The sequence below is a fragment of the Oncorhynchus tshawytscha genome, unplaced genomic scaffold, assembly GCF_018296145.1.
Source record: "Oncorhynchus tshawytscha isolate Ot180627B unplaced genomic scaffold, Otsh_v2.0 Un_scaffold_1364_pilon_pilon, whole genome shotgun sequence".
Taxonomy (NCBI): domain Eukaryota; kingdom Metazoa; phylum Chordata; class Actinopteri; order Salmoniformes; family Salmonidae; genus Oncorhynchus; species Oncorhynchus tshawytscha.
The window spans coordinates 63,632-91,623 of record NW_024609645.1 but is presented as its reverse complement, the minus strand read 5'-3'; the positions used below and the strand labels follow the sequence as shown (position 1 = coordinate 91,623).

At 50.1% G+C, this 27,992-nt stretch overlaps 1 protein-coding gene across 1 annotated transcript; it reads left to right on the top strand.

The window, feature by feature from the left end:
- Positions 1-27,193, top strand: LOC112240083 (highly divergent homeobox-like; the record flags this gene model as incomplete). The annotated part of the gene is given in 10 exon segments (XM_042316607.1): positions 1-147; positions 12,573-13,159; positions 13,424-13,619; positions 13,661-13,735; positions 25,270-25,323; positions 25,510-25,656; positions 25,803-25,989; positions 26,084-26,166; positions 26,898-26,987; positions 27,071-27,193. Coding segments are annotated over 10 exon segments (1,689 nt in total), but the record flags the coding sequence as incomplete, so codon positions are not given.
- Positions 27,194-27,992: the final 799 nt, after the last annotated feature.

Below are 27,992 nucleotides of genomic sequence, written 5' to 3'. Positions count from 1 at the left end.
ATGAACCTGCGGTCTGTGTTCACACTGGAGCAGCAGTGAGTCCTGGATAGCTACTATGACAATGGGATGACCAATCAGAGCAAGAGCTGCTTCCAGCTGATCCTTCAGTGTTCTCAGGAGACCAAACTGGACTTCAGTGTGGTGCGGGTATGTAGGGCTCTATTAAACTCAAATGCTTTTGTTTTTCTGTTTTTCCAGGTTTCTGTTTTCCTCTGTTTTTGCTCTCAGTCACACTTTAATTGAAAAACAACTCAATTGGGTAAGTCCACAACTGTGCTTAAACCACACCAGGAGACAACTTTTGGGGTCTGGGAAAATTGAGAAATGTAGATTTGTTTTGTGTGCACCTAGCAAGACGCTGTTTAAGTTTTTTTTTTTGTAGCGCACGTGATGGTAGAGTTGATTTTAAAATAATCATGATCTCATTAAGCCAGGTAAGCATAGGCTACTTTTAAGTTAACATTTAATTGAGAAGGTTTTTGGGAAAGCCTTCTCATCTACTAGAACAACGGGTTAGGGTTAACGGGAAAGCCTTCTCATCTACTAGAACAACGGGTTAGGGTTAACGGGAAAGCCTTCTCATCTACTAGAACAACGGGTTAGGGTTAACGGGAAAGCCTTCTCATCTACTAGAACAACGGGTTAGGGTTAACGGGAAAGCCTTCTCATCTACTAGAACAATGGGTTAGGGTTTAACGGGAAAGCCTTCTCATTTTGTCAGTTTCCTGTATCGTCATCACTCCTCTTTCACCCCAGCTGCCAAAATAACCCTGATTCAGATGACCATCCTACCCATGCTAGATTACGGAGACGTAATTTATAGATGGGCAGGTAAGGGTGCTCTCGAGCGGCTAGATGTTCTTTACCATTCAGCCATCAGATTTGGCACCAGTGCTTCTCATAGGACACATCACTGCACTCTGTACTCTTCTGTAAACTGGTCATCTCTGTATACCCGTCGCAAGACCCACTGGTTGATGCTTATTTATAAAACCCTCTTAGGCCTCACTCCCCCCTATCTGAGATATCTACTGCAGCCCTCATCCTCCACATACAACACCTGTTCTGCCAGTCACATTCTGTTAAAAGTCCCTAAAACACACACATCCCTGGGTCGCTCATCTTTTCAGTTCGCTGCAGCTAGCGACTGGAACGAGCTGCAACCAACACTCAAACTGGACAGTTTTATCTCAATCTCTTCATTCAAAGACTTAATCATGGATACTCTTACTGACAGTTGTGGCTGCTTTGCGTGATATATTGTTGTGTCTACCTTCTTGCCCTTTGTGCTGGTGTCTGTGCCCAGTAATGTTTGTACCATGTTTTGTGCTGCTACCATGTTGTGCTGCTGCCATGTGTTGCTACCATGCTGTGTTGTCATGTGTTGCTACCATGCTGTGTTGTCATGTGTTGCTACCATGCTGTGTTGTTGTCTTAGGTCTCTCTTCATGTAGTGTTGTGTTGTCTCTCTTGTTGTGATGTGTGTTTTGTCCTATATTTATATTGTATTGATTTTTAATCCCAGGCCCCCGTCCCCGCAGGAGGCCTTTTGCCTTTTCGTATGCCGTCATTGTAAATAACAATTTATTCTTAACTGACTTGTCTATTTAAATAAATGTTAAATACATTTAAAAAAATTAGGTATAGCCTTTTGCAATGTTAATTTAGATTTAAGGTTAACCACATTACAATGGTTTTGTGATAGAAAGACGACATTATAATACTTATACTTTTTTAAAATATATATATATATACTTAAAAAAAAAATATATATATATATATATATATATATATATTTCAGCCACACCCATTGCTGACAGGTGTATAAAATCAAGCACACGGTGATGCAATCTCCATAGACAAACATTGGCAGTAGATTGGCCGGTACTGAGGAGCTCAGTGACTTTCAACGTGGCACAGTCATAGGATGCCACCTTTTCAACAAGTCAGTTCATAACATTTCTGCCCTGTTAGAGCTGCCCCGGGCAACTGTAAGTGCTGTTATTGTGAAGTGGAAACATCTAGGAGCAACAACGGCTCAGCCATGAAGTGGTAGACCACACAAGCTTACAGAACTGGACCGCAGAGTGCTGAAGCACGTAGCACATAAACATTGTCTGTCCTCAGTTGCAACACTCACTACCGAGTTCCGAACTGCCTCTGGAAGCAACGTCAGCACAATCATTGTTAGTCGGGTGCTTTGTGAAATGGGTTTCCATGGCATAGCAGCCACACACAAGCCTCAGATCACCATGCGCAATGCCAAGCGTTGGCTGGAGTGGTGTAAAGCTCAACACCATTGGACTCTGGAGCAGTGGAAATGTGTTCTAGAGTGATGAATCACGCGTCACCGTCTGACAGATTAATCTGGGTTTGGCGGATGCCAGGAGAACACTACCTGTCCCAATGTATAGTGCCAACAGTAAAGTTTCGGGCCCCTTAGTTGAAGTGAGGGGAAATATTAATGCTACAGCATACAATTACATTCCAGAAGATTCTGTGATTCCAACTTTGTGACAACAGTTTGGGGAAGGCCCTTTCCTGTTTCAGCATGACAATGCCCCGTGCACAAAGCGAGGTCCGTACAGACATGGTTTGTCGTGGAAGAACTTGCTTGGCCTGCACAGAACCCAGCCCTCAACCGATTAGGCGTCCACATATCTTTGGAGATTGCATGGCGGGGTGCTCCATTTTATATACCTGTCAGCAATGGGTGTGGCTGAAATAGACAATTTGAAGGGGTGTCTATATACACACATACATGCATACATACAAAAACATTTTCCTTATTTACATAAGTATTCAGACCGTTTGCTATGAGACTCAATTCAGCTCAGGTGCATCCTGTTTCCATTGATTAATTATCATTGATGTTTGTACAACTTGATTGGAGTCCACCTGTGGTAAATTCAATTGATTGGACATGATTTGGAAAGGCATACACCTGTCTAAGGTCCCACTGTTGACAGTGCATGTCAGAGCAAAAACAAAGCCCTGAGGTCAACGGAATTGTCCGTAAAGCTCAGAGACAGGATTATGTCGTGGCATAGATCTGGGAAAGTGTACAAAAAATTCTGCAGCATTGAAGATCCCCAAGAACACAGTGGCCTCCATCATTCTTAAATGAAAGAAGTTTGGAAACACCAAGGCTCTTCGTAGAGCTGGTCGCTCAGCCAAACTAAGCAATCGAGGAAGAAGGCCCTTGGTCAGGGAGGTGACCAAGAACCCGATGGTCACTCTCACAGAGCTCCAGAGTTCCTCAGTGGAGATGGGAGAACCTTCCAGAAACACAGCCATCTCAGCACTCCACCAATCAGGACTTTATAGTAGAGTGGCCAGACAGAAGCCACTCTTTAGTAAAAGGCAAATGACAGCCCTCTTGGAATTTGCCGAAAGGCACCTAAAGGACTCTCAGACCATGAGAAAGAAGATTCTCTGGTCTGATGTAACCAAGATTGAACTCTTTGGCCTGAATGCCAAGTATCACATCTGGAGGAAACCTGGCACCATCCCTAAGGTGAAGCATGGTGGTGGCAGCAGCATGCTGTGGGGATGTTTTTACAGCAGCAGGGACTGGGAGACTAGTCAGGATCGAGGGAAAGGTGAATGGCGCAAAGTACAGAGAGATCCTTGATGAAAATCTGCTCAGGACCTCAGACTGAGGCAAATGTTCACCTTCCAACAGGACAACAACCCTAAGCACACAGCCAAGACAACGCAGGAGTGGCCTCCAGACAAGTCTCTGAATGTCCTTGAGGTGCCCAGCCATAGCCTGGACTTGAAACTGATCGAACATCTCTGGAGAGATCTGAAAATAGCTGTGCAGCGACGCTCCCAATCCAACCTGACAGAGCTTGAGAGGATCTGCAGAGAAGAATGGGAGAAACTCCCCAAATACAGGTGTGCCATGCTTGTAGCGTCATACCCAAGAAGACTCAAGTCTTTAATTGCTGCCAAAGGTGCTTCATCAAAGTACTGAGTAAAGAGTTTGAATACCTATGTAAATGTGATATTTCACTTAAAAAATGAATAATAATAATAATAATAATAATAATAATAATAATAATAATAATAATAATTCGAACCAGTTTTTGTTTTGTCTTTATAGGGCATTGTGTGTAGATTTGATTACAGATGATTATTTTTTGTATGAATGTTGGAGTAAGGCTGTAACGTAACAAAATGTGGAAAAAGGGTCTGAATACTTTCCGAGTGCGCTGTGTGTACAGTACCAGTCAAAAGTTTGGACGCTCCTACTCATCCAAGGGTTTTTCTTTATTTTTCTACATTGTAGAATAATGGTGAAGACATCAAACTATGAAATAACACATATGGAATAATGTAGTAACCAAAAAAAGTATATTTTAGATTCTTCAAATTAGCCACTCTTTGCCTTGATAACCAACTTCATGAGGAATGCTTTTCCAACCGTATTGATGGAGTTCCCACATATGCTGAGCACTTGTTTGCTGCTTTTCCTTCCCTCTGTGTTCCAACTCATCCCAAACCATCTCAATTGTGTTGAGGTTGGGTGAATGTGGAGGCCAGGTCATCTGATGCAGCACTCCATCACTCTCCTTCTTGGTCAGATAGCCCTTACACAGCCTGGAGGTGTGTTTTGGGTCATTGTCCTGTTGAAAAACAAATGATCGTCCCACTAAGCGCAAACCAGATGGGATGGCTATTGCTGCAGAATGCTGTGGTAGCCATGCTGGTTAACTGTGCCTTGAACTTTAAATAGATCACCGACAGTGTCACCAGCAAAGCACCATCACACCTCCTCCTCCATGCTTCACGGTGGGAACCGCACATGCTGAGATCATCCATTCACCTACTCTGCATCTCACAAAGACACAGCGGTTGGAAAACAATAGCAAATTTGGACTCATCAGACCAAAGGACAGATTTCCACCAGTCTAATGTTCCGTTGCTCATGTTTCTTGGACCAAACAAGTCTCTTCTAATTATTGGTGTCCTTTAGTAGTGGCTGCTTTACAGAAATTCGACCATGAAGCCCTGATTCACACAGTCTCTTCTGAACAGTTGATGTTGAGATGTGTCTGTTACTACTTCAACTCTGTGAAGCATTTATTTGGGCTGCAATTTCTGAGGCTGCTAACTCTAATAAACTTATCCTCTGCAGCAGAGGTAACTCTGCATCTTCCTTTCCTGTGGTGGTCCTCATGAGAGCCAGTTTCATCATAGCACTTGATGGTTTTTGCGACTGCACTTTCAAGGTTCTTTTCCGGATTGACTTACTATCATGTCTTAAAGTAATAGCAACGATTAAAACATTCCCTAACCAGAAACCGTGGATTGATGGCAGCATTCGTGTGAAACTGAAGGCGCGAACCACTGCTTTTAATCAGGGCAAGGTGTCTGGTAACATGACTGAATACAAACAGTGCAGCTATTCCCTCCGCAAGGCTATCAAACAAGCTAAGCGCCAGTACAGAGACAAAGTAGAATCTCAATTCAACGGCTCAGACACAAGAGGCATGTGGCAGGGTCTACAGTCAATCACGGACTACAGGAAGAAACCCAGCCCAGTCACGGACCAGGATGTCTTGCTCCCAGGCAGACTAAATAACTTTTTTGCCCGCTTTGAGGACAATACAGTGCCACTGACACGGCCTGCAACGAAAACATGCGGTCTCTCCTTCACTGCAGCCGAAGTGAGTAAGACATTTAAACGTGTTAACCCTCGCAAGGCTGCAGGCCCAGACGGCATCCCCAGCCACGCCCTCAGAGCATGCGCAGACCAGCTGGCCGGTGTGTTTACGGACATATTCAATCAATCCCTACACCAGTCTGCTGTTCCCACATGCTTCAAGAGGGCCACCATTGTTCCTGTTCCCAAGAAAGCTAAGGTAACTGAGCTAAACGACTACCGCCCGTAGCACTCACATCCGTCATCATGAAGTGCTTTGAGAGACTAGTCAAGGACCATATCACCTCCACCCTACCTGACACCCTAGACCCACTCCAATTTGCTTACCGCCCAAATAGGTCCACAGACGATGCAATCTCAACCACACTGCACACTGCCCTAACCCATCTGGACAAGAGGAATACCTATGTGAGAATGCTGTTCATCGACTACAGCTCGGCATTTAACACCATAGTACCCTCCAAGCTCGTCATCAAGCTCGAGACCCTGGGTCTCGACCCCGCCCTGTGCAACTGGGTACTGGACTTCCTGACGGGCCGCCCCCAGGTGGTGAGGGTAGGCAACAACATCTCCTCCCCGCTGATCCTCAACACTGGGGCCCCACAAGGGTGCGTTCTGAGCCCTCTCCTGTACTCCCTGTTCACCCACGACTGCGTGGCCACGCACGCCTCCAACTCAATCATCAAGTTTGCGGACGACACAACAGTGGTAGGCTTGATTACCAACAACGACGAGACGGCCTACAGGGAGGAGGTGAGGGCCCTCGGAGTGTGGTGTCAGGAAAATAACCTCACACTCAACGTCAACAAAACTAAGGAGATGATTGTGGACTTCAGGAAACAGCAGAGGGAACACCCCCCATCCACATCGATGGAACAGTAGTGGAGAGGGTAGCAAGTTTTAAGTTCCTCGGCATACACATCACAGACAAACTGAATTGGTCCACTCACACAGACAGCATCGTGAGGAAGGCGCAGCAGCGCCTCTTCAACCTCAGGAGGCTGAAGAAATTTGGCTTGTCGCCAAAAGCACTCACAAACTTCTACAGATGCACAATCGAGAGCATCCTGGCGGGCTGTATCACCGCCTGGTATGGCAACTGCACCGCCCTCAACCGTAAGGCTCTCCAGAGGGTAGTGAGGTCTGCACAACGCATCACCGGGGGCAAACTACCTGCCCTCCAGGACACCTACACCACCCGATGCTACAGGAAGGCCATAAAGATCATCAAGGACATCAACCACCCGAGCCACTGCCTGTTCACCCCGCTGTCATCCAGAAGGCGAGGTCAGTACAGGTGCATCAAAGCTGGGACCGAGAGACTGAAAAACAGCTTCTATCTCAAGGCCATCAGACTGTTAAACAGCCACCACTAACATTGAGTGGCTACTGCCAACACACTGTCAATGACACTGACTCTACTCCAGCCACTTTAATAATGGGAATTGATGGGAAATGATGTAAATATATCACTAGCCACTTTAAACAATGCTACCTTATATAATGTTACTTACCCTACATTATTCATCTCATATGCATACATAGATACTGTACTCTATATCATCGACTGCATCCTTATGTAATACATGTATCACTAGCCACTTTAACTATGCCACTTGGTTTACATACTCATCTCATATGTATATACTGTACTCGATATCATCTACTGTATCTTGCCTATGCTGCTCTGTACCATCACTCATTCATATATCCTTATGTACATATTCTTTATCCCCTTACACTGCGTATAAGACAGTAGTTTTTTGGAATTGTTAGTTAGATTACTTGTTCGTTATTACTGCATTGTCGGAACTAGAAGCACAAGCATTTCGCTACACTCGCATTAACATCTGCTAACCATGTGTATGTGACAAATAAAATTTGATTTGATTTGATGGACTCTCGTTTCTCTTTGCTTATTTGAGCTGTTCTTGCCGTAAAATGTATTTTTTTTAACCAAATAGGGATATCTTCTGTATACCAACCCTACCTTGTCACAACACACAACTGATTGGCTCAAACACACAACTGATTGGCTAAAACGCATTAAGAAGAAACTTAATTCCACAAATTAACTTTTAACAAGGCACACCTGTTAATTGAAAGGCATTCCAGGTGACTACCTCATGAAGCTGGTTGAGAGAATACCAAGAGTGTGCAAAGCTGTCAAGGCAAAGGGTGGCTACTTTGAAGAATCTCAAATCTCAAATATATTTTGATTTGTTTAACACTTTGGTTACAACATGATTCATGTGTTATTTCATAGTTTTGATGTCTTCACTATTATTCTACAATGTCAAAATAAAGAAAAACCTTGGAATAAGTAGGTGTGTAAGCTTTTGACTGGTACTATATACATACATGCATACATATATTACCGTTCAAATGTTTGGGGTCACTTTGAAATTTCCTTGTTTTTGAAAGAAAAGCACATTTTTTGTCCACTAAAATAACATCAAATTGATCAGAAATACAGTGTAGACATTGTTAATGTTGTAAATTACTATTGTAGCTGGAAACAGCTGAGTTTTTATGGAATATCTACATAGGCGTACAGAGGCCCATTATCAGCAACCAATGGCTTCGCTGTGTAAACTCGTTGATAAAAAAAAAAAGCCAGCATCCAGGAGTCGCCTCTTCACTGTTGACGTTGAGACGGGGTTTTGTGGGTACTATTTAATGAAGCTGCCAGTTGAGGACTTGTGAGGTGTCTGTTTTCAAACTAAACACTCTAATGTACTTGTCCTCTTGCTCAGTTGTGCACCGGGGCCTCCCACTCTTTCTATTCTGGTTATAGACAGTTTGCGCTGTTCTGTGAAGGGAGTAGTACACAGCGTTGTATGAACTCTTCAGTTTCTTGGCAATTTCTCGCATGGAATAGCCTTAATTTCTCAGAACAAGAATAGACTGAGTTTCAGAAGAAAGTTCTTTGTTTCTGGCCATTTTAAGCCTGTAATCGAACCCACAAATGCTGATGCTCCAGATACTCAACTAGTCATAAGAAGGTCAGTTTTATTCCTTCTTTAATCAGAACAACAGTTTTCAGCTGTGCTAACATAATTGCAAAAGGGTTTTCACAACGTGCCATTAGAACACAGGAGTGATGGTTGCTGATAATGGGCCTCTGTACAACTATGTAGATATTCCATTTAAAAATCAATCGTTTCCAGCTATAATGGTCATTTACAACCTTAACAATGTCTACACTGTATTTCTGATCAATTTGATGTTATTTTAATGGACAACAAGATTTGCTCTGATTTTAAAAACAAGGACATTTCTTAGTGACCCTACACTTTAGAACAGTAGAGTATACAGTCTGAAGTCTGAGGTTTACATACACCTTAGCCAAATACATTTAAACTCAGTTTTTCACAATTCCTGACATTTCATCCTAGTTAAAATGTCTTTCTTAGGTCAGTTAGCATCACCACTTTATTTTAAGAATGTCAGAATAATAGTAGAGTGATTCATTTCAGATTGTATTTCTTTCTGTCATCACATTCCCGAGTGGGTTGTTTTGCTTTCGGTTGCTCCCCCAAGACTCACAAGACTGTTCAGAAGGAAAACCCCGGGAACCAAAAATGAATGGAAGTACAGTGTGTTCGGAAAGTATTCTGACCTCTTTCCTTTTTCCACGTTTTGTTACATCACAGACTTACTCTAAAATGGATTCAATAAAAAAGACTTCAGTCGTGGCCAAAGGTTTCGAGAATGACACAAATATTAATTTCCACAAAGTTTGCTGCTTCAGTATCTTTAGATATTTTTGTCAGATGTTACTATGGAATACTGAAGTATAATTACAAGCATTTCATAAGTGTCAAAGGCTTTTATTGACAATTACATGAAATTGATGCAAAGAGTCAATATTTGCAGTGTTGACCCTTCTTTTTCAAGACCTCTGCAATCTGCCCTGGCATGCTGTCAATTAACTTCTGGACCACATCCTGACTGAAGGCAGACCATTCTTGCATAATCAATGCTTGGAGTTTGTCAGAATTTGTGGGTTTATGTTTGTCCACCCGCCTCTTGAGGATTGACCACAAGTTCTCAATGGGATTAAGGTCTGGGGAGTTTCCTGGCCATGGACCTATAATATCGATGTTTTGTTCCCCGAAAACTTAGTTATCACTTTTGCCTTATGGCAAGGTGCTCCATCATCCTGGAAAAGGCGTTGTTTGTCACCAGACTGTTCCTGGATGGTTGGGGAGAAGTTGCTCTTGGAGGATGTGTTGGTACCATTCTTTATTCATGGCAAAATTGTGAGTGAGCCCACTCCCTTGGCTGAGAGGCAACCCCACACATGAATGGTCTCAGGATGCTTTACTGTTGGCATGACACAGGACTGATGGTAGCGTTCACCTTGTCTTCTCTGGACACGCTTTTTTCCGGATGCCCCAAACGATCGGAAAGGGGTTTATCAGAGAAAATTAATTTACCCCAGTCCTCAGCAGTTCAATCCCTGTACCTTTTGCAGAATATCAGTCTGTCCCTGATGTTTTTCCTGGAACATCAGGGACAGACTTTACCCCAGCAGTCCAATCCCTGTACCTTCTGCAGAATATCAGTCTGTCCCTGATGTTTTTCCTGGAGTGGCTCCTTTGCTGCCCTTCTTGACACCAGGCCATCCTCCAAACGTCTTCGCCTCACTGTGAGAAGAGGCTTCTTCTTTGCTGCCCTTCTTGACACCAGGCCACCCTCCAAACGTCTTCGCCTCACTGTGCGTGCAGATGCACTCACACCTGCCTGCTGCCATTCCTGAGCAAGCTCTGTACTGGTGATGCCCCGATCCCGCAGCTGAATCAACTTTAGGAGACGGTCCTGGCGCTTGCTGGACTTTCTTGGGCACCCTAAAGCCTTCTTCACAACAATTGAACCGCTGTCCTTGAAGTTCTTGATAATTCGATAAATTGTTGATTTAGGTGCAATCTTACTGGCAGCAATATCCTTGCCTGTGAAGCCCTTTTTGTGCAAAGCACTAATGAAGGCTTGTTTCCTTGCAGGCAACCATGGTTGACAGAGGAAAAACAATGATTCCAAGCACCACCCTCCTTTTGAAGCTTCCAGTCTTATTTTAACTCAATCAGCATGCCAGAGTGATCTCCAGCCTTGTCCTCGTCAACACTCACACCTGTGTTTAACGAGAGAATCACTGTCATGATGTCAGCTGGTCCTTTTGTGACATGGCTGAAATGCAGTGGAAATGTTTTTTGGGGATTCAGTTCATTTGCATGGCAAAGAGGGACTTTGCAATTAATTGCAATTCATCTGATCACTCTTCATAACATTCTGGAGTATATGCAAATTGCCATCATACAAACTGAGGCAGCAGACTGTGAAAATGAATTAATTCTCTAAACATTTGGCCAAGACTGTAGCGTGAGTGATTTATTTCAGCTTATTATTTCTTTCATCACATTCCCAGTGGGTCGAAAGTTTACAGACACTCAATTAGTATTTGGTAGCATTGCCTTTATATTGTTCAACTTCGGTCAAGCGTTTCAGGTAGCCTTCCACGAGCTTCCCACAATAAGTTGGGTGAATTTTGGCCCATTCCTCCTGACAGAGCTGGTGTAACTGAGTCAGGTTTCTAGGCCTCCTTGCTCACACATGCTTTTTCAGTTCTGCCCACAAACTTTCTATAGGATTGAGGTCAGGACTTTGTGATGGCCACTCCAATACCTTGTCTTGTCCTTAAGCCATTTTGCCACAACTTTGGAAGTATGCTTGGGGTCATTGTCTGTTTGGAAGACCCATTTGCAACCAAGCTTTAACTTCCTGACTGATGTCTTGAGATGTTGCTTCAATATATCCACATAATTTTCCTACCTCATGATGCCATCTATTTTGTGAAGTGCACCAGACCCTCCTGCAGCAAAGCACCCCACAACATGATGCTGCCATCCCCGTGCTTCACTGTTGGGATGGTGTTCTTCGGCTTACAAGCCTCCCCTTTTTCCTCCAAACATAACGATGGTCATTATGGCCAAACAGTTCTGTTTTTGTTTCATCAGACCAGAGGACATTTCTCCAAAAAGTACGATCTTTCAGGATCTTTCAGGATATGTCGATATAGGACTCGTTTTGTTGTGGAAATAGATACTTTTGTACCTGTTTCCTCCAGCATCTTCACAAGATCCTTTGCTGCTGTTCTGGGATTGATTTTCACTTTTAACACCACAGTACATTCATCTCTAGGAGACAGAATGCGTCTCCTTCCTGAGCGGTATGACGCCTGCGTGGTCCCATGGTGTTTATACAGATGAACATGGTACCTTCAAGTGTTTGGAAATTGCTCTCCAGGATGAACCAGACTTTTGGAGGTCTTGGCTGATTTCTTTTGATTTTCCCATGATGTCAAGCAAAGAGGCACTGAGTTTGAAGGTAGGCCTTGAAATATAGCCACAGGTACACCTCCAATTGACTCAAATTATGTCAATTAGCCTATCAGAAGCTTCTAAGGCCTTGACATCATTTTCTGGAATTTTCCAAGCTGTTTAAAGGCCCAGTCAACTTAGTGTATGTAAACTTCTGACCCACTGGAATTGTGATACAATGAATTAGAAGTGAAATAATCTGTCTGTAAACAATTGTTGGAAAAATGACTTGTCATGGACAAAGTAGATGTCTTAACCGACTTGCCAAAACTATAGTTTGTTAACAAGAAATGTGTGTAGTGGTTGAAAAATGAGTTTTAATGACTCCAATGACTCCAAGTGTATGTAAACTTCAACTGTCTCTCCAGACCTGGGTGGTGGTGGTGGTGGTAGTAGTGGTGCTAACTATGTGTCTCTCTCTCTCCAGACCTGGGTGGTGGTGTTAACTGTGTCTCTCTCTCTCTCTCTCTCCAGACCTGGGTGGTAGTAGTGGTGTTAACTATGTGTCTCTCTCTCTCCAGACCTGGGTGGGCAACAAGAGGCGGAAGCTGGCCTCCAGGGCCGACCAGAACACAGGCATGTCCCACTCCTTTTCCTTCTCCAATCACAGCCTGGCTGGTGGAGCTCTGTCTAACCACATGCTAACGGGCGGGGCTCTAGTGGTGGGCGCAATGCTGACAGGGGAGATGGCGGCAGCTCAGAATATCCAGAGAGGATCCTCCCACCTCCCTCCATCCTCCTCCTTCCCCTCTGCCTCCTCTTCCGCTTCCTCTCCTCTCAGCTCTGTCAACAACAACAACGATGTCATCCTGACAGGGATTTACTCTCTAGGCTCCACTTCTCGTTCCCAGCCCACTGTTAAGCCCCTCTCCTGTCACTCTGACCCTGAGCTCCCTGCACATGTCCATCAAACTCTGCTCAACCAATCACAGCACAGGAGGAATAGTTCTGTCTCCTCCCCCCTCCAGCTCCACTCTAGATTGGGTACCATGTCACTTCCTCGCTGTAAACCCCTCTCCCTCTCCTCTTCCCCCTCCTTCTCCTCATCCCCCAGCCGCCCCATCCACAATCTGTCCAAGAGGTGTGGTTTCACCACTGGTGGGGCAGGGTGGGCAGTAGGAAGGGCTGGGTCAGGGGGGGGGGTACCTCGGAGCTGGGCTAGACAGTATGGTTCTCTCCAGTCCGGCCCCTGTCCCTCCCAGGTCCAGCCCACGCCTCACTCCAACCCCCAGACTCCCCAACCTCACCCCCCAAGGCCCCATCCTTCCAACCCTCCCCCTTCAGACCACTCCCCCCGCATTCATCAGGTCTTCAGCCTATTAGAGAGGGGGGAGGGGGAGTGACTAGGACAAGGACAGCCTTCTGATAGCAGCAGGCAAGAGAGACACAGACAGTCTACCCGCCCCTTGGATGCTATTGGCTGCCTCTCAATTGCCATGGAGACGGGTGATGAAGAGGATGAGTGGCGGAGGGAGGAAGTGTTATCCAACATGGCTGCCACGACCCACGGGGACCTCCAGAGAGGCCAGGGGCTGAGGGACAGCCTCAGCCCCAGCAGCAAACGGGGATCTGGGGGTAGAGACCTCACATCCCCCTCCCTGGTCCTCAGCAGCTCCAGGCCTGGTCATATCCTCGGGACAGCTACCCTGTTACTACAAAACTACAGGCCTCCCCTAGTATACAGGTAGGGGTTAATCCTCCCCTCTTACCTCCTCCTCTCCTCACCTCTCCCCTCTTTCTTCCTCCTCTCCTCTCCTCACCTCTCCCCTCTTTCCTCCTTTCCCCTCTTTCCTCCTTTCCCTCTTTCCTCCTTTCCCCTCTTTCCTCCTCTCCCCTCTTTCCTCCTCTCCCTCTTTCCTCCTCTCCCCTCTTTCCTCTTCTCCCTCTTACCACGTCTTTCCTCCTCTCCCCCTCTTTCCTCCTCTCCCCCTTTCCTCCTCTCCCCCTTTCCTCCTCTCCCCTTTCCTCCCCTCCTCTTTCCTCCTCCCTCCTTCTCTCACCACCTCCCTCCTCACCTATTTCCTCTTTCCACCTCCCTCCTTCTCTGTCCTCCTCCTTCCTCCTTCCCTTCTCCTCTTTCCTCCCTCCTTCTTTTTCCTCCTCCCTACCTCTCTTTCCTCCTCTTTCCTCCTCCCTCCTCCTCTTTCCTCCTCCTCCTCCCTCCTCCTCTTTCCTCCTCCCTCCCCTTCTTTCCTCCTCCCTTCTCCTCTTTTGTTCTCCCTCCTCCTCTTTCCTCTTCACCTTTCCTCCTCCCTTCTCCTCTTTCCTCCTTCCCCTCTTTCCTCCACCCTCCTTCTCTTTCCTCCTCCCTCCCACTCTTCCTGCCTCCCTTCTCCTCTTTCCTCCCTCCCCCCCTCTTTTTCCTCCCTCCCCCTCTTTCCTCCTTTCCCCTCTTTCCTCCTTTCCCCTCCCCTCTCTTCTCCACTCCCCTCTTTCCTCCTCTCCCATATTTCCTCCTCCCTCTTTCCTCCTCCCTCCTTCTCTCACCACCTCCCTCCTTACCTATTTCCTCTTTCCACCTCCCTCCTACTCTTTCCTCCTCCCTTCTACTCTTTCCTCTTCACCTTTCCTCCTCCCTCCTCCTTCCCTTCTCCTCTTTCCTCCCTCCTTCTCTTTCCTCCTCCCTACTTCTCTTTCCTCCTCCCTCCTCCTCAATCCTCCTCCCTCCTCCTCTTTCCTCCTCCCTCCCACTCTTCCCGCCTCCCTTCTCCTCTTTTCTCCCTTCTCCTCTTTCCTCCTCCCTTCTCCTCTTTTGTCCTCCCTCCTCTTTTGTCCTCCCTCCTCTTTTGTACTCCCTCCTCCCTTCTCCTCTTTTCTCCTCCCTTCTCTTTTCTCCTCCCTTCTTCTCTTTCCTCCTCCCTCCCACTCTTCCCTCCTCCCTTCTCTTTCCCTCCTTCTTCCTCCCCTCTTTTCCTCCTCCCTCCTCCTCAATCCTCCTCCCTCCTCCTCCCTCCTCCCTCCCCACTCTTCCTCCTCCCTCCTCCTCTTTCCTCCTCCCTCCTTCTCTTTGTCCTCCTCACCTCTCCTCCCTCCTCCCTCCCTCCTCCCTTTCCTCTTTCCCTCCCTTCTCTTTCTCCTCCTTCTTCTTCTCCTCTTTTCCCTCCTCCCTCTTTCCTCTCCTCACCTTTCCTCCTCCCTCCCCTCTTTCCTCCTCCCTTTCCTCCACCCTCCCTCTTTCCTCTTCACCCTCCTCTTCTCCTTTCCTCCTCCCCTCCCCACTCTTCCTTTCCTCTCCCTCCCCTCTTCCTGCCTCCTCCTCTTCCTCCTTTCCCCTCTTCCTCCTTTCCCCACTTTCCTCCTCTCCCCATTTCCTCCTCTCCCCTCCCCTCTTCTCCTCCCATCTTTCCTCCTCCCTCTTTCCTCCTCCCTCCTTCTCTCACCACCTCCCTCCTTCTCTCACCACCTCCCTCCTTACCTATTTCCTCTTTCCACCTCCCTCCTCCTCTTTCCTACTCTGTCCTCCTCCCTCCTACTCTTTCCTCCTCCCTTCTACTCTTTCCTCTTCACCTTTCCTCCTCCCTCCTCCTTCCCTTCTCCTCTTTCCTCCCTCCTTCTCTTTCCTCCTCCCTACTTCTCTTTCCTCCTCCCTCCTCCTCAATCCTCCTCCCTCCTCCCTCTTTCCTCCTCCCTCCCACTCTTCCCCCCTCCCCTTCTCCTCTTTCCTCCTTCTCCTCTTTCCTCCCTTCTCCTCTTTCCTCCTCCCTCCTCCTCTTTCCTCCTCCCTTCTCCTCTTTTGTCCTCCCTCCTCCCTTCTCCTCTTTTCTCCTCCCTTCTCCTCTTTTCTCCTCCCCTTCTCCTCTTTCTCCTCCCTCCCACTCTTTCCTCCTCCCCTTCTCCTCTTTCCTCCCTCCTCTTTCCTCCCTCCTTCTCTTTCCTCCTCCCTACTTCTCTTTTCCTCCTCCCTCCTCCTCAATCCTCCTCCCTCCTCCTCTTTCCTCCTCCCTCCCACTCTTCCTCCTCCCTCCCACTCTTTCCTCCTCCCTCTCCTCTTTGTCCTCTTTTTCTCCTCCCTTCTCCTCTTTTCTCCTCCCTTCTCCTCTTTTCTCCTCCCTTCTCCTCTTTTCTCCTCCCTTCTCCTCTTTTCTCCTCCCTCCCACTCTTTCCTCCTCCCTTCTCCTCTTTCCTCCCTTCTCCTCTTTCCTCCCTCCTTCTCTTTCCTCCCTCCTCCTCTTTTCCTCCTCCCTCCTCCTCTTTTGTCCTCCCCTCCCTCCCTTCTCCTCTTTTCTCCTCCCTTCTTCTCTTTTCTCCTCCTTCTCATTTCTCCTCCCTCCCACTCTTCCCTCCTCCCTTCTCCTCTTTCCTCCCTTCTCCTCTTTCCTCCCTTCTCTTCCTCCACCCTCCCTCTTTCACCCTCCCTCCCTCTTTCCCCTCCCACCTCTTTCCCCCTCTCCTTCTCTTTCCTCCTCCCTCCTCTTTCCTCCTCCCTCCTTCTCTTTCCTCCTCACCTCTCGCGCTCGCCTCTTTCCTCCCTCCCCCTCTTTTCCTCCTCCCCTTGTCCTCTTTCCTCCTCCCTTCTCCTCTTTCCTCCTCTCTCCTCTTCCTCATCACCTCTCCTCCTCCCTCCCACTCTTTCCTCCCCTCTCCTCTTTCCTCTTCACCTTTCCTCCTCCCTCCCACTCTTCCCGCCTCCCTTCTCCTCTTTCCTCCCTCCTCCTCTTTCCTCCTCCCTCCCACTCTTCCCGCCTCCCTTCTCCTCTTTCCTCCCTCCTCCCTCCTACTCTTCCCTCCTCCCTTCTCCTCTTTCCCCCTTCTCCTCTTTTCCTCCTCCCTCCTTCTCTTTCCTCCTCCCTTCTCCTCTTTCCTCCTCGCCTCTCCTCTTTCCTCCACCCTCCTTCTCTTCCTCCTCCCTCCTTCTCTTCCCCTCCCTTCCCTCTTTCCTCCTCCCTTTTTCCTCTTTCCTCCCACCCCTCTTTCCTCCCACTCTTCCCTCCGCCCTTCTCCTCTTGCCTCCTCTTTCCAACTCCCTCATCCTCTCTCCTCCTTACCTCTCCTCCTACTCTTTTCTCCTCCCTTCTCTTTCCTCCTCCCTTCTCCTCTTTCCTCCCTCCTCCTCTTTCCTCCCTCCCCCTCTATCCTCTTCCCTTATCCTCTTTCCTCCCTTCTCCTCTTTCCTCCTCCCTTCTCCTCTTTCCTCCCTTCTCCTCTTTCCTCCTCTTTCCTCTTCACCTTTCCTCCTCCTCCCTCCTCTTCCTCCTCACCTCTCCTCCTCCCTCCTACTCTTTTCTCCTCCCTTCTCTTTCCTCCTCCCTCCTACTCTTTCTCCTCCCTTCTCTTTCCTCCTCCCTCCTACTCTTTCTCCTCCCTTCTCTCTTCCTCCTCCTACTCCTCCCTCCTACTCTTCCTCCTCCTCTTTCCTCCTCACCATCCTCCTCCCTCCCCTCCTTCTCTTTCCTCCCTCCCTCTCTTTCCTCCTCCCTCCTTCTCTTCCTCCTACTCTTTCCTCCTCACCTCTCCTCTTCCCTTCTCCTCTTCCCATCATCCCTTCCCCTCTTTCCTCCTCCCTCCTACTCTTTCCTCCTTCTTCCTCCTCTTTCCTCCTCACCTCTCTTCCTCCCTCCCACTCTACCCTCCTCCCTCCTACTATTTCCTCCTCCTCTTCCCTCCTCACCTCTCCTCCTCCCTCCCACACTACCCTCCTCCCTCCTCCTCTTTCCTCCCTCCCCCTCTTTCCTCATCCCTCTCTTCTCTTTCCTCCTCACCTCTCCTCCCTCCCCTCTTTCCTCCTCCCTCCTCTTTACTCCTCCCTCCCCTCTTTACTCCTCCCTCCTACTCTTTCCTCCCTCCCTCCCCCTCTTTCCTCCTCCCTCCTCCTCTTTTCCTCCCTCCCCCTCTTCCTCCTCCCTCCTCCTCCTCTTTCCTACCCTCCCCCTCTTCTTCCTCCTCACCTCTCCTCCCTCTCCACCTCTCCTCCCTCTCCCTCTTTCTTCCTCCCTCCTTCTCTTTCCCCTCCCTTCTACTCTTCCCCTCCCTCCCACTCTTTCCCCCCCCCTCTTTCCTCCTCCCTTCTCTTTCCTCCTCCCTCCCCCTCTTTCCTCCTCCCTCCTTCTCTTTCCTCCTCCCTCCTACTCTTTCCTCCTCCCTCCTCACCTCTCCTCCCTCCCCTCTTCCTCCTCCCTCCCACTCTACCCTCATCCCTCCTTCTCTTTCCTCCTCACCTCTCCTCCTCCTCCCAATCTTCCCTCCTCCCTTCTCCTCTTCCCTCATCCCTCCTTCTCTTTCCTCTTCACCTCTCCTCCCTCCCCCTCTTTCCTCCTACTCTTCCTCATCCCTCCTCTCGTTCCTCCTCACCTCTCCTCCCTCCCCTGTTTCCTCCTCCCTCCTACTCTTTTCCTCTTTCTTCCTCACCTCTCCTCCTCCATTCTCCTCTTTCCCTCCCTCCCCTCTTTCCTCCTCACCTCTCCTCCCTCTCCACCTCCTCCCTCCCTCTCCCTCTTTCTTCCTCCCTCCTTCTCTTTCCCCTCCCTTCTACTCTTTCCCCTCCCTCCCACTCTTTCCTCCCACTCTTTCCCTCCCCTCTCTCTCCTCCTCCTCCCCTCTCTTTCCTCCTCCCTCCCTCTTCCTCCTCCTCCTACTCTTTCCTCCTCCTCCTCCTCACCTCCTCCCTCCCTCCCTCTTTTCCTCCTCCCTCCCACTCTACCCTCTACCCTCCTTCTCTTTCCTCCTCACCTCTCCTCCTCCCTCCCACTCTTCCCTCCTCCCCTTCTCCTCTTCCCTCATCCCTCCTCCTCTTTCCTCCTCCCTTCTCCTTCTTCTCCTCCTCCCACTCTTTCCTCCTCTTCCCCTCCTCCCTCCCCCTCTTTCCTTTTTCCTCCTCTTCCCTCCTCCCTCCCCATCTTCCTCCTCCCTCCCCCTCTTTCCTCCTCCCTCCTACTCTTTCCTCCTCCCTCCTACTCTTTCCTCCTCCCCTCCTACTCTTCCCTCCTCCCTCCTACTCTTTCCTCCTCCCTCCTTCTCTTTCTCCTCCCTCCTACTCTTCCCTCCTCCTCTTCCCCCCTACTCTTTCCTCCTCACCCCTCCTCCCTCCTCCTCACCTCTCCTCCCTCCCCCTCTTTCCTCCTCCCTCCTACTCTTCCTCCTCTATCCTCCTCTATCCTCCTCCTCTTTCCCTCCCCCCTACTCTTCCTCCTCACCTCTCCTCTTTACTCCTCCCTCCTACTCTTTACTCCTCCCTCCTACTCTTTTACTCCTCCATCCCCCTCTTTTCCTCCTCCTCCCTCCTCTCCTCCTCCTCTCTCCTACTCTTTCCTCCTCCTCCCCCTTTCCTCCCTCCCTCTCCCTCCTATCATCCTTCATCCTCCTCACTACTCCTCCCTCCCTCTTTCCTCCTCCTCCTCCCTCCTCCTTTCCTCCCTACTCTTTCCTCCTCCTCACCTCTCCTCTTTACTCCTCCCTCCTACTTTACTCCTCCATCCCCTTTTTCCTCCTCCTCCCTCCTCCTCCTCTTTCCTCCCTCTTCCTCCCTCCTCTCTTCCTCCTCTCTCTCTCCTACTCTTTCCTCCTCTCTCCTACTCTTTCCTCCTCCCTTCCCTCTTTCCTCCTCCTCCCACTCTTCCCTCCCTCATCCCTCCTCCTCCTCTTCCTCCTCCCCTCCCACTCTTCCCTCATCCCTCCTCCTCTTTCCCCCTCCCTCCTACTCTTTCCTCCTCTTTCCTCCTCCTCCTCCTCCTCACCTCTCCTCCCTCCCCTCTTCCTCCTCCCTCCCACTCTACCCTCATCCCTCCTTCTCTTTCCTCCTCACCTCTCCTCCCTCCCCCTCCTCCTCCTCCCTCCTCCTCTTTCTTCCCTCACCTCTCCTCCTCCCTTCTCCTCTTCCCCTCCTCCTTCTCCTCTTCCCTCATCCTCCTCCCTTTTTCCTCCCTTCTCCTCTTCCCTCCTCCCTCCCCTCTTTCCTCCTCCCTCCACCCTCTTTCCTCCCTCCCTCCCCCTCTTTCCTCCTCCCTCCCCTCACCTCTCCTCCCTCCTCCCTCACCTCTCTCCCTCCTCCTCTTCCTCCTCTATCCTCCTCACTCCTCCTCTTTCCCCTCCCTCCTTCTCTTCCTCCTCCTCACCCTCCTCTTTCCTCCTCCCCCTACTCTTTACTCCTCCATCCCCTCTTTCCTCCTCCTCCTCCCTCCTCCTCTTTCCTCCTCCCTCCTTCTCTTCCTCCTCTCTCCTACTCTTTCCTCCTCCCTCCCACTCTTCCCTCCCTCATCCCTCCTCCTCTTCCTCCTCCCCTCCCACTCTTCCTCATCCCTCCTCTCTTTCCTCCTCCCTCCTACTCTTTCCTCCTCCTCTTTCCCCCTCCCTCCTACTCTTTTTCCTCCTCTTTCCTCCTCACCTCTCCTCCCTCCCTCTTTCCTCCTCCCTCCCACTCTACCTCCTCATCCCTCCTTCTCTTTCCTCCTCACCTCTCCTCCCTCCTACTCTTTCCTCCTCCCTCCCCCTTTCCTCCTCCTCCCCTCTTTCCTCCCTCCTCCCTCCCCTCTTTCCTCCTCCCTCCCCCTCTTTCCTCCTCCCTCCTCCTCTTTCCTCCTCCCTCCTACTCTTTCCTCTATCCTCCTCCCTACTCTTTCCTCTATCCTCCTCCCTTCTCTTTCCCCTCCCCCTACTCTTTCCTCCTCCTCACCTCTCCTCTTTCCTCCTCCCTCCTACTCTTTACTCCTCCCTCCCCTCTTTCCTCCTCCCTCCCCTCCTCCTCTTTCCTCCCTCCCTCCTCCCTCCTTCTCTCTTTCCTCCTCTCTCCCCCTCTTTCCTCCTCTCTCCTCTTTCCTCCTCTCTCTCCCTCCTCTTTCCTCTTCCCTCCCCCTCATCCCTCCTCCTCCTTTCCTCCTCCTCCTTCTTCCTCCTCACCTCTCCTCCCTCCTACTCTTCCTCCTCCCTCCTTCTCTTTTCCTCCTCCCTCCTACTCTTCCTCCTCTTCCTCCTCCCCCCCTCCTCACCTCTCCTCCCTCCCCCTCTTTCTTCCTCCTCCTCCCACTCTACCCCCATCCCTCCTTCTCTTCCTCCTCACCTCTCCTCCCTCCTACTCTTTCCTCCTCCCTCCCCCTCTTCCTCCTCCCTCCTCCTCTTCCTCCTCCCTCCTTCTCTTTTCCACCTCCTCCTACTCTTCCTCCTCCTCTTCCCCCTACTTTTTCCTCCTCCCCTCTCTTTCCTCCTCCTAATCTTTACTCCTCCCTCCCACTCTTTTTCCTCCTCCCTCCCCCTCTTCCTTCTCCCTGCTAATCTTTACTCCTCCCTCCTACTCTTTATTCCTCCCTCCCCTCTTTCCTCCTCCCTCCTACTCTTTACTCCTCCCTCCCCCTCTTCCCTCCTTCTCTTTCCCTCCCTCCTACTCTTTCCTTCTCTTTCCCCTCCCCCTACTCTTCCTCCTCCTCACCTCTCCTCTTTCCTCCTCCCTCCTACTCTTTACTCCCTCTCCCCCTCTTTCCTCCTCCCTCCTCCTCCTCTTTTTCCTCCTCCTCCTCCCCCCTCCTCTTTCCTCCTCTCTCCCCCTCTTTCCTCCTCTCTCCCCCTCTTTCCTCCTCTCTCCTCCTCCTCTTCCTCCTCCCCTCCCACTCTTCCCTCCCCATCCCTCCTCTTTCCTCCTCCCTCCCACTCTTCCCTCTCCTCCTCCCTCCCCCTCTTTCCTCCTATCTCCTATTCTTTCCTCCTCCCTTCCCTCTTTCCTCCTCCCCTCCCACTCTTCCTCCCCTCATCCCTCCTCCTCTTTCCTCCTCCCTCCCACTCTTCCCTCATCCCTCCTCTCTTTTCCTCCTCCCTCCTACTCCTTTCCTCCTCTTTCCTCCTCCCTCCTCCTCACCTCTCCTCCCTCCCCCCCTCTCTTTCCTCCTCCCTCCCACTCTACCCTCATCCCTCCTTCTTCCTCCTCACCTCTCCTCCCTCCTACTCTTTTCCTCCTCACCTCTCCTCCTCCTACTCTTTCCTCCTCCCTCCCCTCTCTTTCCTCCTCCCTCCTCCTCTTTCCTCCTCCCTCCTTCTCTTTCCACCTCCCTCCTACTCTTTCCTCCTCCTCTTTCCCCCTACTCTTTCCCTCCCCGTCTTTCCTCCTCCTAATCTTTACTTCTCCTCCCTACTCTTTCCTCCTCCCTCCCCTCTTTTTCCTCCTCCCTCCCCTCTTTCCTCCTCCCTCCTAATCTTTACTCCTCCCTCCTACTCTTTATTCCTCCCTCCCCCTCTTTTCCTCCTCCCTCCTACTTTTACTCCTCCCTCCCCTCTTCCCTCCTTCTCTTTTCCCCTCCCTCCTACTCTTTCCTCTTTTCCCCTCCCCCTACTCTTCCTCCTCCTCACCTCTCCTCCTTCCTCCTCCCTCCTACTTCTCTTCCCCTCTTTCCTCCTCCTTCTCCTCTTTCCTCCCTCCTCCTTCCTCCTCACCTCTCCTCCTCTCCTCCCACTCTCCCCTCTCCTCCCTCTCCTCCTCTTTCATCCCTCCTTCTCTTTCCCTCCTCATCCTCCTCCTTCCTCCTCCCCCCACTCTTTCCTCCTCCCTCCCTCCCTTTCCTCCTATCTCCTTTCTTTCCTCCTCCCTCCCCTCTTTCCTCCCTCCCTCCCACTCTTCCTCCCTCCCTCCTCCTCTTTCCTACTCCCTCCCACTCCCCCTCATCCCTCCTTCTCTTCCTCCTCCTCCTACTCCTCTTTCCTCCTCCCTCCTCCTCACCTCCTCCTCCCTGTTCTTCCTCCTCCCTCCCACTCTACCCTCATCCTCCTTTCTTCTCTCTCTCATCTCCTCCCTCCTACTCTTTCCTTTCTCCTCCCTCCTACTCTTTTCCTCCTCCCTCCTCCTCTTTCCTCCTCCCTCCTCCTCCCCTCCCTCCTATCTTCCTCCTCCCTCTTTCCCTCCTACTCCCCTCTCCTCCTCCCCTTCCCCCGCCTTTCCTCCTCCCTCCTACTCTTTCCTCCTTCCCTCCTCCCTCCCTCCCACCTCTCCTCCCCTCCCCCTACTCTTTATTCCTCTTTCCCTCCTCCCTCCTACTCTTTACCCTCCCTCCCTCCTTTCTCTTCCTCCTCACCTCCCTCCTCCTTCCTCTTTCCTCCCCTACCTTCTCCTCCTCCTCCTACTCTTTCCTCCTCCCTCCCTCTTGCCTCCTCCTTCCTCCTCTTCCTCCTCCTCCTCCCTCTCTTTCCACTGATCCCTCCTCCCTCTTTCCTCATCCTCCTTCTTCCTCCTACCTCTTTCCCTCCTCCCGTCCTTTCTCCTCCCTCCCTTTCCTCCTCCCTCCTCCTCTTTCCCTCCCCCTCCTCCCTCCCCCTCTTCCTCCTCCTCCCCTCCTCCTTTCCTCCCTCCTAATGAGGAGGTCTTTCCTCCCCTCTTTATTCCTCCCTCCCTGCTCCTCTTTCCTCCTCCCTCCCACTCTAGGTACTCTTCCTCCTCCCTCCTCTTCCCCCCTTCCTCCCCCTAGCTTTCCCCTCCCTCCTACTCTTTCCTCTTTTCCTCCCCCTCTTTCTCTTTTCCTCCTCCCTCACCTTCCTCTCCTCCTCCCTCCTTCTCTTCTCCCTCCTCCTTCTCCTCTCCTCATCCCTCCTCCTCCCTCCTCCTCACCTCCTCCTCCTCCTTCCTCCCACTCTAGGTACTCTCCTCCTCCCCCTCTTCCCATCATCCCTCCTCCTCTTTCCTCCTCACCTCTCCTCCCTCCCCCTATTCTTTCCTCCTCACCCTCTCTCCCTCCCCCCGTCTTTCCTCCTCCTAATCTTTACCCTCCCTCCTACTCTTTCCTCCCTCCCCTCTTCCTCCTCCCTCCTTCTCTTTCCTCCCTCACCTCCTCCCTTCTCCTCTTTTCCTCCTCCCTCCTCCTCTTTCCTCCTCCCTTCTACTCTTCCTCCTCCCTGCTCCTCTTCCTCCTCCCTCCCACTCTTCCTCTCCTCCCTTCTACTCTTTCCTCCTCCCTCCTCTTTTTCCTCCCCCTTCTACTCTTTCCTCCTCCCTCCTCCTCTTCCTCCTCCCTCCCACTCTACCCTCCTCCCTGCTCCTCCCTCCTCTCCCTCCTTTTCCTCCCCTCTCCTCCTTCCTCCTCCCTCCCCTCCTCCCTCCTCTTCCTCCTCCCCTTCTCCTCCTCCTTCCCCCCTCCTCCTCCTCCCTTCTCCTCTTTCCCTCCCTCCCCTCTTTCCCTCCTCCACCTCCTCTTTCCTCCCTCCTATTCTTTCCTCCTCCCTTCTCCTCTCTCCTCCTCCTCCCTCTCCTTCCTCCTCCTTCTCCTCTTCCTCCTCCTCCTACTCTTTCCTCCTCCCTGCTCCTCTTCCTCCTCACCTCTCCTCCCTCCCACTCTACCCCTCCTCCCTTCTTCTCTCTTCCTCCCCCCCTCTTTCCTCCTCCTCTCCTCTTCCTCCCTCCTACTCTTTCCTCCTCCCTTCTCTCTTCCTCCCTCCTCCCTTCTCCTCTTTCCTCCTCCTCCACCTCTCCTTCTCACCTCCTCCTCCTCCCTCCCATCCCTTTCTCCTCTTCCTCCTCTTTCCTCCCTCCCTCTCCTCTTGCCTCCTCCCTCCCCTTCTCTCCCTTCTTTTCCTCCTCCTCCCTCCTCCCTCCCTCCTCCTCTTTTTCCCCCTCCCCCTCTCTTTCCTCCTCCCTCCTTCTCTTTCCTCCTCACCTCTCCTCCCTCTCCCTCTTTCCCTCCCTCCCTACTCTTTTCCTCCTCCCCTTCTCCTCTTTCCTCCCTCCTCCCTCCTCCCTCCCCTCCCCCCTCTTTCCCCTCCCTTCCCTCTCCTTCCCCTCCCTCCTATTCTTTCTTTCCTCCCTTCTCCTCTTTCCTCCTCCCTTCTCCTCTTCCTCCTCCCTCCTACTCATTCCTCCTCCCTTTCTCCGTTTTCCTCCTCCCTCCACCTCTCCCTCCTCACCTCTCCCTCTCCTCCCTTCTCCTCCTTCTTTCCCCTCCCTCTCCTCTCCCTCTTTCCTCCTCCCTCCTCCCTCTCTCCCTCTCCTCTTCCTCCTCCCTCCTCCTCCCTCCTCCTCCCTCCTCCCTCCCCCCCTTTTCTCCTCCCTCCTTCTCTTTCCTCCTCACCTCTCCCCCTCCCTCTCTCTTTCCCCTCCCCTCCTACTCTTTCCTCCTCCCTCCTCCTCTTTTTCCTCCTCCATCCTACTCTTTCCTCCTCCCTTCTCCCCTCTCATCCTCCCTCCTCCTCCTCCCTCCTCACCTGTCCTCCTCTCTCCTTTCCTCCTCTCACCTTTTCCCACTGTCCTCCTTCCTCCCCCTCTTTCCTCCTCCCCTCTTTTCTCCCCTTCCCCCTCTCACCACCTCCTCCCCTCTGTAGGTTCCAGTCAGTCCCTCTGCTCCGTGGCTCATCAGTAACTCCAGGAAGAGAACTGTAAGTCTTCATCATGTGTCATTCTGTCTTACCTTACAGTATTAATGTATACACTCACTACAGTACGTCGCTCTGGATAAGAGCATCTGCTAAATGACTAAAATGGAAATGTAGGAGATTAGAGCACTGTCACCATCTATACTGTTCCATGTTCTTTAACGTGTGTGTGTGTGTGTGTGTGTGTAGCTACAGGACAGGACCCAGTTCAGTGATGTGGACCTGGGCCAGTTGAAGCGGTACTGGGACCGAGGGATGACCAGTCTGGGTTCTGTCTGCAGAGAGAAGATCAACGCAGCAGCCAATCAGCTCAACGTAGACACTGAGATAGTCAAGGTAGCAACCAATCAGAGGCTTCCTCTCAGCTGTGTCAGCCAATCACACACTCCCTCTGACTGTTGTACAGTATTAACAGTAGTTGTGTAATTGACAGACGTGGATCTTAACAGTATATTATGTTGTGCTGTGTATTTGTTTGACAGACGTGGATTGGGAACCACCGTCTGATGGGCATAAAGATCCCGCCCCCTAAAGGTGGGCCGGCCTTGTTCCTGACATCACAGGAAGGGGAGAAGTCTCCCTCTGCACTGAGTTCTGATGGGGAGGGGCTTAGAACGCCCGAGCTGGGAGACAACCTAAACGATGGAGCGTCCTTCTGTCTGTCCGAGGGTGAGACGAGAGCATACACACACACACACACACACACACACACACACAACCTCCCCAAGTTGCAGTGTCCAGTGTGACAGTGTTTATATTTTAGATGGGACCAGTCAGTCGTACCAGAGAGAAGAAGAGAACGGAGTAGAGAAGGAGAGCAGCAGCGCCCCCATGGCTCACAGCGTGGTACTGCAGTATACACTCTGTTACTACACTAGAGATGCACTGTTACTACACTAGTACAATACACTGTTACTACACTAGTACAATACACTGTTACTACACTAGAGATACACTAGTGCAATACACTGTTACTACACTAGTACAATACACTGTTACTACACTAGAGATGCACTGTTACTACACTAGTACAATACACTGTTACTACACTAGTACAATACACTGTTACTACACTAGAGATATACTGTTAATACACTAGATGTATACTGTTACTACACTAGAGATATACTGTTACTACACTAGAGATACACTGTTTCTACACTAGTACAATACACTGTTACTACACTAGTACAATACACTGTTACTACAATAGTACAATACACTGTTACTACACTAGTACAATACACTGTTACTACAATAGTACAATACACTGTTACTACACTAGTACAATACACTGTTACTACACTAGTACAATACACTGTTACTACAATAGTACAATACACTGTTACTACACTAGTACAATACACTGTTACTACACTAGTACAATACACTGTTACTACACTACAGATACACTAGTGCAATACACTGTTACTACACTAGTACAATACACTGTTACTACACTAGTACAATGCACTGTTACTACACTAGTGAGATACACTGTTACTACACTAGTCCAATTGGGTTGTGTCTCCTGACAGATTTAGCCACTGATTGTATAGGGTTGTGTTTCTTAACAGAAGATAGAGGTGATTGATGATGATGATGATGATGGTGTTGAGATGGTCGGATCTGATATGGAAAACATGCAGAACCTCCTGGAGTTTAAGGTGATGGAACACACTCACACACACACACCCCTCCCACCCCCTGATGTCTAGAGGCCTTTATGTTGTGTGTGTGTGTGTTTCAGCTTAAGGAGGTGCAGTATCTGGAGAGCCAACTAGAGAATCAGAATCAGAGATATTATGAGTTGGAGACCTTCACCAAGAGTCTTCTGACCGCTGTAAGGACCAACAACCTGTACAGACAACAGGTACACACACACACACTCTCACTTACATGCACTTACACACTCTCTCACTTACACACTCTCTCACTTACACACACTCTCACTTACACACACGCACACACACACTCTCTCACACACACACTCTCTCACACACACACGCACACACACACACTCTCTCTCACTTACACGCATACACTCTCTCACTTACACGCACACACACACTCTCACTTACACACACACACACTCTCTCACTTAGACACTCTCTCACTTACACACACACACACACACACACACACACACACACACACACACACACTCACTTACACGCACTTACACACTCTCTTTACTTTACACACTCTCTCACTTACACACTCTCTCACTTACACACACACACACACACACTCTCTCACTTACACACACGCACACACACACTCTCTCACACACACACGCACACACACACACTCTCTCACTTACACGCATACACTCTCTCACTTACACACACACACACACACACACTCTCACTTACACACACTCTCTCACTTACACACATGCACACACACACACACACTCTCGCACACACACACACACACACACACACACACACTCTCACTTACACACACACATACTCTCTCACTTACACACACACACACACACACACACTCTCTCACTTACACACACACACTCTCTCACTTACACACGCACACACACTCTCAGTTACACGCACACACACACACACTCTCTCACTTACACGCACACACACACACACACACTTACACACGCACACACACACACACACACACTCTCTCACTTGTACGCACGCACT